Source organism: Pimephales promelas, chromosome 14 (genome assembly GCF_988280905.1).
Source record: "Pimephales promelas chromosome 14, fPimPro1.hap1.1, whole genome shotgun sequence".
NCBI classification, from domain to species: Eukaryota; Metazoa; Chordata; class Actinopteri; order Cypriniformes; family Leuciscidae; genus Pimephales; species Pimephales promelas.
Genome location: NC_142782.1, coordinates 8,241,879 through 8,252,573, shown reverse-complemented (window position 1 = coordinate 8,252,573; position 10,695 = coordinate 8,241,879). Strand labels below are relative to the sequence as shown.

Here is a 10,695-nt window from a genome sequence, read left to right as displayed (position 1 = left end):
AGGCACCGGAGACCTTACGGCCACAGCTCCGAGCAGCCGCTTCGACAATGGAGGTGGAGAACATGGTCCACTCAGACTCAATATCTCCAGCCTCCTTCGGGATCTGGTCGTAGCTCTGCCGGAGGTGAGAGTTGAAGATCTTTCTGACAGGAGATTCGGCCAAACGTTCCCAGCAAACCCTTACAGTACGCTTGGGTCTGCCGAGTCCGTCCAGCCTCCTCCCCCGCCATCGGATCCAACTCACCACCAGGTGGTGATCAGTTGACAGCTCCGCCCCTCTCTTCACCCGAGTGTCCAAGACATACGGCCGCAGGTCAGATGAAACGACCACAAAGTCGATCATCGACCTACGGCCTAGGGTGTCCTGGTGCCACGTGCACTGGTGGACACCCTTATGCTTGAACATGGTGTTCGTTATGGACAAACTGTAACTAGCACAGAAGTCCAATAACTGAACACCACTCGGGTTCAGGTCGGGGGGGCCGTTCCTCCCAATCACGCCCCTCCAGGTGTCAGGTGTCACGTGGGTAACGACAGTGGCTTGAGACGCGTCTGACCTAATTTTAGCTACGTTTGAATCTAATTCTAGCTACAATTCTTTCACCCAATTACCCTTTAAATTCTCCTTTCAACTCTCGTCACCTTAGAAACAAAATAGGAAAAGATGAGAGAAACCAATACAATATTCAATCAGAATAAAAAATGTAAAAAATGAAAATAAAATACAAAAGGACTTGAAACAATCAAGAAAAAACAACAACAACAGCAACATGGAAAATTGAAATCACACTAAGTCCAATTTAGTCCTCAACCAACAGTGTCCGTGTATATCAGGTTGCCCAATTTCAGCTTCAGTTTGATGATTCTTCCGCAATTCAGGCTTAGTCAATACAGAAAAGAAACGTGTGCACAGCCCTACAACTCAGCTCAGGATCAGCTTGAGACTGGATTAACTGGAAACAGGCTCGTAATCTCCCATTAAAATTGATAACTCTGAGAGAAGATCGGTCAGACATGGAGCAGACGATGAATCGGAGCAAAAGAAACTTGACTGGGAACCAGATGGACTTGAGAAGGGTGACGTGTCTAAACTGATCTCGCGGTGAGATGGACCTGAGAAGGGTAACTGGTCAGAACTGATCTCGCGGTGAGATGGACCTGGCTCGGTTAAGTCCCTGGAGAGGACAGATATTTGTGGCTGTAGATCTGCTGGATCTGGGTCCACTGTGTCGTCCCCGTAACAACCAAGAGCGGAAACCTTTAGAGTTTTCCATGTTCGTTGGATGAATGAGCCTTTCTTCACCCTCCTTCTTGATTGTTTTTCTAAAAAAAAGAAAAAATGGAAAAATAAATTCAATTACGCCACGCCAACTTCGGACAAAACAAAGACGACCAAATCAAATCATGGAAAGGCAATAAAACGGCAAAAAAGTGATGGACTTATAACAGCTTGTGACTGTGTCATGGGTTACAGTAGAGAATCACAAAATCATTTTCATATTAATAAATCCCTTATGTAAACGTATATGACTACAGCCCACACACAAAAATGCCTTTTCAAATGGAAGAAAACCGGATGTGTAACTATTTTCATGCACTCATTCCTAAAAAACTAAATACATTTCAAGGTTCACATTTAATTCAGTCGGATTTTCTTTTTTTCTCTAGAGCTATTAAACTGTGTACCGCAGTCAAATAAGAGAAGTAACACACAACAGTAAACTACAATCAAAATGCTCATTTCAAATCGAAATTTGATTCAAAATCGAGAATCGCTTCGAATCGCGAAGCACCAAAAGATTCCCACCGCTAGATTATAGTGAAAAATAAAATAGATGCTGAATGTTGAACACTAATAATTTAAGGGGAACAAGAATAACATAAACCGTAGACTAGAGCAAAAGTCTACAACTATAACGAAAAGAATGACAATAGACTAATAATAGACTTACCAACAGCCGGCGCTATCATAGCCCTCCATTTCCTACGGAGAAACGCACCCACATCTTTCTTCTTCTTCTTCTTTGTTTGGCTCTCAGCAAAATCTGAGGGAAGACATAATGAAGAAAGAATTCAATTGTGAGGTGAGACAACTGGAAAAGTGGGACATTTTTCAAGTATTTTCAGAGTATTTCCTCCTTAAAACTGCAGTGAACCAAAGACAGTCTCAAAAACACGGTGTGAAATCGCTGGTGTTTCTGACGTCACAAACCACCTTGTAACCAATCAGATCAACGTGTGATCGTCAACCAGTGGATCTCTGGGCTGAGTGAGTGAGTGAGTGGAGGCGGGGCTCATTTGCATATTCATAGAACCGAGCATACTAAATGAGGCAAGGGTGTCGAGTTACATTCAAACTATTTTAAGGCGTGACGGATTGTTTTTTCAAAGAAAAAAACATTTAAATATGGAATTATTTGGTGATCAAAGATGAGTTTAAAGGGATGAATTGATTGACCAGCGGGGGACTTTAATAATTAGGTACACAAGATGAACACAACACAACTCGGTTATAATGAAAGTACTGACAGTAATAATAATGACCATAGACTCACCCGGGACAGACGATGCATCGTCAGGATCGTCCTGAATAGAGTCCGGCGTCAGCTCGATACTAGAGAGACTGGACAATCCTGAGAAAGACATCAGCTCTAGATCTCGTGCCACTGCCGGCTCTGGGTCCAGGACAGATGTGCATGAGTGTTCGGGATCGTCCGGATCGGCATTAACCGGCAGCTGGACTCCAGATGGACACGGATGCACTGGTGTTGCCCAGTAAAACTCGGATGAATCCTGCTGGACATCCGTGGGATTGCAGGAGGGATATGTGGACACAAGTATATCGACCTCACTGCAGTCCAGCTTTACAGCCTTCCCGATTCTCCGTAAGAAAGCACAGATGCCTTGAAGAAAGGTAAAAACATTAACACAAGAAACCGTAAATACTGAGGCTTGACATCATGAAGAAAGAACAACATGGGATGAAAACAGTTAAATATGTTCGTCCCAATCATCCTAGTGCCTGATTACACACACACACACACACACATGCTTTCCTTTCCTCCCTTACATTTACAATTACAGCGATATACAATAGTGAACACAAGTGACGTCCGGCCCAGGAAATCTGACATCTGCACTCTTGTCTTGCATTTAAATGTTATTATAAATGTGTGTAAGATTTTGTAGTCATATTGCACAGTTAAGCTGGGAGTCGATTGTTTAATTTGTGATAATAATTCAATAAAACATAAACAATTTGGCAACATCATTTTTGTCCAGGCTGTTATATAAAGCTGAATTAAAAACACATGCAAAAACAAGAGAACCAACCAAATATTAATAATAACTTATAATGTTGTGTACCATGTGTGACCATGATCCTCTAAAGCAGGGAATAGCACACACAAGCATGTTTCAAACTAATCATAATTATTAAACATTGGATACTCAAATTATGGCTATTCTTGAAATTTGTACCCAATCCTTATTTAAATATGTTATGATGTGTCTTGGAATAAAAACTAAATCTGATTATTGGCTTCAGTTGTATTTTGATATAATATGGTGTGGTCATATATGGTAATTAATGACACTCCAGTGATAATATTCTCCAATGGTCATTTGATTTACCCTCAGCTCTTCTCTCAGGTATCGGTACAGTCCTCTGGTCTGGGGTGATGCCGCTCCAGTCACGGGAATGAAGCTTCTCCTCTTCCTCTGCCTAGGGGGACCATATTTTGATTACCAAAAACCAGGACACTCGGCCCAGCAAACAGATACTCAAAGTTTACTCAAAGATGCCTTATTAATTTCAATACATTGAAAGTAGGCTATTCCTCCTCTGTATAAATAGAAAATTGTTACATTAACAAGACACAAATTCAGATAGGCTTCTCAGAGGTTACTCAACGTTTTATTATGACAGGTTTCAAAAATAATGAAATAATGTCTCTTCTGTATTACAAAAGTAAATATATAAATAATAAATAACTGAAAGAAATACCTACAAATTGAACAAATATATATCTCTCACAAACTTGCCAAAAAGAACTAACAAAATATATTTATATCTTTAGTTTTCTTCCTCTTTATCCTGTTTTTCTTCGTTGCCCATCTATATTTTGCTGTAGAGCTGATCTTTCCCAGCAGTTTTTTGAAAACCAGGACATTTTCATCACTTTATAAAGAGCAGCCAGGAGGGCCAGGACAGGACGTGAAAACAGGACTGTTGGCCACCCTACCTTTGCCTTTGCTCTCCGAGAGTCTTGAGAAGAAGTGGACGGACGTCCATCATCTGGGCTCTGCTGGCTGTCTCTCTGCCACTCTCTCTTCCTGTCAGCCGGACCTGTGGAGACAGAAACAAACTCACAAGACAGAGATGTTACATATCCAGGAATAAGCTCATGGCTCTGAGTCCCGGTCGGGCCTGGCATCCTCCTGCAAACAAGAGCAATACAATACAAAATACAATACAATACAATGAAATACCCCACCTCAGTAATACCCCACCCAAAATACTCAGAAATACCCCAACCCCCCCCCCCCCCCCAAAAAAAAAAATTAAAAAATAAAAATAAAATAAAAATAAACAATAATAAATAAAATAAAACTCCAAAACTCCCTCAAAAACAAGAAAAGAACAATCAAATTAAAGCGTCCTCAGAAATAATATTAAATAAAAATAAATAAAACGATGTAGCGTTAGCTAGGATATATTATCCGATCTCCTGGAATAAAAGTCTCCTCTCTCTCTGAAATCCTCCGAACAGCTTCAAAATCTCAAGTTCAGCACAAGAAAATTTTCAGCAAAAGTCTCTGAAATCGCCTCGACTCTCAACCAACCAACAGCGATCAAAGTGTTGATATTTTCATTCAAAATTCATAAGACGCGTCGCCATAGCAACTCATACTCGAATCACTCATATGCTCGCACGCGCATCCGAAGCCGCGTGCGTGAGCAGAGCGCGTGAGCTTACATCAATGACAAATAAGGTTTTCAACTGATAAAAAAAAAAAAAAAAAAAAAATTAAATTGGTTAAAACTTTACATCAAAGTAGTTATTATCTTTATGGGGATGTTTTTTTTTTTACTTGTTACTAAAATCTAAATTTTAAACTATGTATTTTAAGTGGTTTAACTGAGAATCATGTGACCACACCAGTCAAAATGTCATAAGGCCTACAGGATAACGTTAATGCATTTTCTAAATATTATGATATTAAAACTTTTCAAATCAATAATACTTAGGCTAATGAATATGTAAAGTGATGCAGTAAACAATATTTAGAGATCAGAAAAAAATTTTTTTTGTATTTTTTTTGTATTTCTTGTTCAAGTTCTTTACACACATTTTAACACTGCAATGTGAGTTAAAATGTAAAATGTCTGAAAAAGTTTAACAGGACTTGATTTCATGTTATTATTGTTTCCTCAACTCCATTTAGTGAAATTATGCATTTCAATGGAAAAAAAAAACAGCGTTATCCCGTCTGACTTACGGTATATGGTATATGAAAACATATGAGATATCACATGAATTGTCATTTTTACAAAACTTACACACAATAATGTTCATAAATAATGAATGTTTGTTATGTAATGTTTTTTTTTTCAATGAAATTAATTAGGCTCCACTTTAAAGAAATACACAAGTGGTTTTCAGTGTGAACTGTTACACACAAACTCAGTGTGGTTTCTTCCCAGATTTGCCAAGTATACAAATACAGTTAAACCATTTTTTTCCATGTTTATGAATATCAAAACAGCACAACTTAGTTTAAGGTTTAATTTAGTTCTGAAAAGTACCTTGAACCATTTTACTGATCACTCAACATCAATATTCATAAATAATGTAAGGGTTAATGTAGGCGACCTTCACTGAACATTATTTATTTGAACAACAAATTTACAAAAGCATGTAATTGAACAATATATTTATAAAGACAATTTTTATTATTGAAGTACATTGAATCACTAAATTTCATTAAATTAACACTAAATGTTATTTTAGACAATGTCTATAGTAAATGTAATGTAACTGTAATTGAAAATTATTATGAATTAAATCATTTGCTGATATTCAACTGAACAATATTAATGATATGTTAGTATCACAATTTGAATGGAAATTATACAAATTAAAGCTGAAAACTGTATAAGAAAAACAATATAAATCAAGAAACAATATAAAATCAATATTGCTTTATGCAGAGCAAGATTATATGCTAGTTTATTAGGTTTGTGCTTGAATTGTTAAATGACTCCTTTCAGACAGAGACCAGTTGCAATTAAATGTGTACTGCAATGACATTTTGACTAAAAAGACGTACTGTAACAGAATAATAAGCCCCTTTCAATATTGCAACTCCAAAAAACATTCCCAATTTAGCAAACCATGCTCATAATTCTCCAAACTTTAAATCAAGTTTTCCTGAACTTCTGAAAAAAGTTGAATAAAGTTGGGGCCAAAACCAAAAATATTTAAGCTTTTTTGACCCGATCATGTTCGCTATCGCTAAATGTTCCGAGTCTTGGCACTGTCTCGTTACTTCCGGTTTCTGGACTGGCTGCAGTAACACGCCTCTGTCCATACGGGGGCGCTCGCAGGCGGAGTGCAGAATGAATGGAGGTCTATGGAGCAATACTACAACTCCTTCTTTAACCTCACAAAATAACTTAGTTATTAATCTGATTTGTCTTATTTTGGGTGGGATTCACTAACTATATGGTGTTTAAAGTACATTGGAAGTATTTATTAGCAATCTTAACAAATCTGTGATCTGCAGAAAAACAATCAACAAACTTTTCTCATTTGTTGCATTTTTATTTATCTTTCAAAACTCTTTCCTAGTCACACAAAAGATCTTACTTTATTTTTTCACTCAACACCCAGCATCATACTAATGGAAGTCTTATCTGTTTTCTTCTGAATGACGAAGATGATGATGATGCCAAGGATAATCACGTTGAAACCACACTACAGTAATGTCCATGAAAGCTCAAGTCCACAAATCCAAATCTCAAATCCTCCCAGTGTCAACCTTAGTGTGGATCCAAAATCCCATACAATTCAGCTTCGGGATCCAAAACAGTGCGGAAAACCACTGAAATAAGCCACAGGGCCTCTAAACTCGCTCGCATAGTTTCAGACAAGGGTCCCACCATGAGTGACAGAAAGACAAAAGCCACAGTATGTGAAGTCCTTCTACAAAATAAATAAATAACATTAGAAAAAATACATACTCATACATCAACCAGTCAACATAAGAAAATAAACAATGCTTACTTTCGATTGAGCATCAAACTTTCAGTTTCCCAATCAGGACCATTGATTTCTTGGATTTCTAATGCATGCTTAGCTTACTCCTCCATTACATGTACTCTCTACACCTGTTTTATACCTGAGAGTATTACTCCTTGATGCCCCCGCAAGGTGTGTAGTATAATTACTACAGCTCAAAAAAAAAAAAAAGAAAACATGTAACACTCAGTGTTGTTTATTTTATTGACTAAACTATTTACATTTATTCATTTAGCAGAGGCTTTTATCCAAGCGACTTACAAATGAGAACAAAAGAGGCAGTTAAACTAACAGTAGGACAACAATACGCAAGTGCTATAACCCCTCTCAGTTTAATTTTAGTGCAGTTTTAAAGAAGAGAAGAGAAAGTGTTAGTACTACTGAATCTGCCGAAAAAGATACTGTACGTCTTCAGCAGTTTCTTGAAAGTGGCTACTGACTCAGAAGCTCTGGTTGAGTTAGGCAGATCATTCCACCAGCAGGGAACAGTCATGGGTAAAGGTCCAAGAAACAGATTTTGTGCCTCTTTGAGATGGTACCACAAGACGACATTCGCTAGCAGAGTGCAAGTTTCTGGATGGCACATAAGTCTGAAGTAATGAGTTTAGGTAAGAGGGAGCAATGCCAGTGGTTGTTCTGTAGGCAAACGTCAGTGCCTTAAATTTAATGCGAGCGGCAACTGGCAATCAGTGCAATTTTGAGAGGAGAGGAGTGACGACGAGTGCTCTCTTTGGCTCATTAAAGACTACTCTGGCTGCAGCATTCTGGATCAATTGTACACTGTAAAAAATATTTTCAAGATTTGTTATCACAACATATTTTCTTTTGTCAAATCAACTTTATAATAATTTATTTAGTTGAGATAACTTATTATTTTGAGTTTCTGATGGTTAAATTAACTCTGTGTGTTGTACTCACACGACTGGATGACAGCAGGTGGAAATACTCGATTCAGCAGCTCTGTTTTACTTTAACACAGGCAGGAGAGCAGATGAGGATGTCGATATTAACTCTGTGTGTTGTACTCACACGACTGGATGACAGCAGGGGGAAATACTCGATTCAGCAGCTCTGTTTCACTTCAACACAGGCAGGAGGACAGATGAGGATGTCAGTATTAACTCTGTGTGTTGTACTCACACGACTGGATGACAGCAGGGGGAAATACTCGATTCAGCAGCTCTGTTTCACTTCAACACAGGCAGGAGGACAGATGAGGATGTCAGTCAGGGCCTGAAATTAACACCCGACCACCTGCCAAATGCGGGTGAATTTTTCTATTGGCGGGTAACACTGTCAATCTACCTGCCACATTGGCAGGTAGCCAATGAGAATTGAGTGATTCATAAGGATTTTTACATTTCAACTAAGTCTGCCATTGCGTTTGACTTTAGCTAAAATGTGGCGGCACATTACTGGGGTAAAGAGGCCAGCTGAAACAAACAACCAACAAAAAGATGAATACAAAGTGGACAATTGGCGGCAATGGCAAGGTTCGTGAGCGGCTGATTTATGACAGCGACTTTTTCGTAACGTTCATGCGATCAGAAGAAGACGAGGCCCTTTTCTGACTATGTTTGGATGTGCGAGTATTAAACTGTTGGTGAGATGGGATGAGATAATGTAACGCTGATGTAGCCGACAGTACAATGAGAGTTGCACAGATGTGTGTTGGGAGTTGGGAACCAGTGAGAAAATACCCGGTACCCGGTAACTTTACCAGTAATAACAATATTAATTTAGTTAATAGTTAACGGTTCCTGAACGCTGTAACTAAAAGCTGTCAGGATCTGTCTACGTGACTAAATCAGCCATCAACACAGCCGCGTGTGATTTGTTTACATACGAGCTGCGGTAGGTCTATCTGTTGAATACTATATAGCCTATACTATATATGTTGAGTGAGTGTCAAAATCAATGAATAAAAAGATTTTAAAAAATGTATGTTCTTAGAGTTATTATTATTACTTGAGAGAACTTAAATGTGTATTCTTGTGAAAGTGAAAGAACAATATTGTGAAATTCATGGGGTTTTTTCACCTTTCTATAAAGGTGAAGGAAAAAAACCCCCAGAAATTTCACAATATTGTTCTTTTTACCAGCCATTTTTGAGGCAAAATATGAGGCAAAAAAAAAAAGGTGGCTGGTAAAAAGTCTCAGTGGCAGGTGAATTTTTAAATCCACCTGCCACAGTGGCCGGTGGGCGAAAAAGTTAATTTCAGGCCCTGATGTCAGTATTAACTCTGTGTGTTGTACTCACACGACTGGATGACAGCAGGGGGAAATACTCGATTCAGCAGCTCTGTTTTACTTCAACACAGGCAGGAGAGCAGATGAGGATGTCAATATTAACTCTGTGTGTTGTACTCACACGACTGGATGACAGCAGGGGGAAATACTCGATTCAGCAGCTCTGTTTTACTTCAACACAGGCAGGAGAGCAGATGAGGATGTCAATATTAATCTCCTTCATTGTATTAACTCACTTTTTCCAGTTCAATCAACTTAAAATTTTAAGGCAACCAGGTTACTTACATTTTTAAGTTAAACCATCAATATTTTTTTCACAGTGTAGAGGTTTGACAGAGCAAGCTGGAAGACCAGCCAGGAGAGCATTACAATAGTCCAGTCTGGATAAAAACAAGTGCTTGGACAAGGAGTTGTGTAGCATGCTCTGTAAGGAAGGGCCTGATCCTCCTAATGTTGTGCAAGGCAAATCTGCAGGACCGGGCAGTTCTAGCAATGTGGTCTGTGAATTTCAACTGATCATCAATTATTACAACCTCAAGGTCCTCAGGTCCGTATCGGCAGCTGGGTCCCGGCCTTTCTCGTCCCACGGAGGAGGAGATCGGCTTGGAGGATCTGCAGGACAGCCATTGAATGCAGGGTGGAAGCTGCTTGCCAGTTACAATACACACCGTACACTTCAGAAAGCCTACTTCCACTGAAACTGAGTTTAAAACTACCTGGCTAGTAAATCTTTCTTCTGTCACATGTTTACTTCTGCTTCTGTTCTGTCATATGAAGCAGGCTTGCTTGTATTTGTTTTAGTTCTTGAGTGCCGAAGTTACGACGTCACTCTGTAGGCCAAAACGCGGAAGTGAGTTAGCATTTTAGCACTACGGTTCCCTCGCTCTAAAGCCTATGGGATTTTTGAATGGGTTTTTGCTAAATCGCCTGAAATAAGGCGATTTAGCCTTAATAACTTGTAAAGATTATCTTGATAGACAAAACGTGTAAGGGTCACACTCACAACTGTTTGTTAAACACAGATCTTATTTTTTGCGATTTTCCAAAAGTCTATGGGGGAAAATGCATAGCTTTTCGACAGAGGGAACCCATGCGCCGCTAGCTTCCGAGTTGTCCTACAAAGTGACGTCATCACTTCGGC

At 38.9% G+C, this 10,695-nt stretch overlaps 1 protein-coding gene across 1 annotated transcript; it reads right to left on the bottom strand.

The window, feature by feature from the left end:
- Window positions 1-543: 543 nt before the first annotated feature.
- On the bottom strand, window positions 544-4,494 carry LOC120491077 (uncharacterized). The gene is made up of 5 exons (XM_089119363.1): window positions 4,245-4,494; window positions 3,634-3,724; window positions 2,556-2,903; window positions 1,953-2,045; window positions 544-1,323 (listed from the first exon to the last, which is right to left on the bottom strand). The coding sequence occupies exons 1-5, from the start codon at window positions 4,434-4,436 to the stop codon at window positions 950-952; spliced, it is 1,098 nt and encodes a 365-aa protein (XP_088975489.1). The 5' UTR covers window positions 4,437-4,494; the 3' UTR covers window positions 544-949.
- Window positions 4,495-10,695: the final 6,201 nt, after the last annotated feature.

Bases quoted from the DNA above. Each gene is read 5' to 3' on its own strand.
- LOC120491077 (XM_089119363.1), bottom strand. From the start codon at position 4,436: ATGCCAGGCCCGACCGGGACTCAGAGCCATGAGCTTATTCCTGGATAT. The intron at 3,725-4,244 runs GTAGGGTGGCCA...TGGTCCCCCTAG, and splicing joins CTCGGAGAGCAAAGGCAAAG to GCAGAGGAAGAGGAGAAGCT. The intron at 2,046-2,555 runs GTGAGTCTATGG...GTCTTCCCTCAG, and splicing joins CGATGCATCGTCTGTCCCGG to ATTTTGCTGAGAGCCAAACA.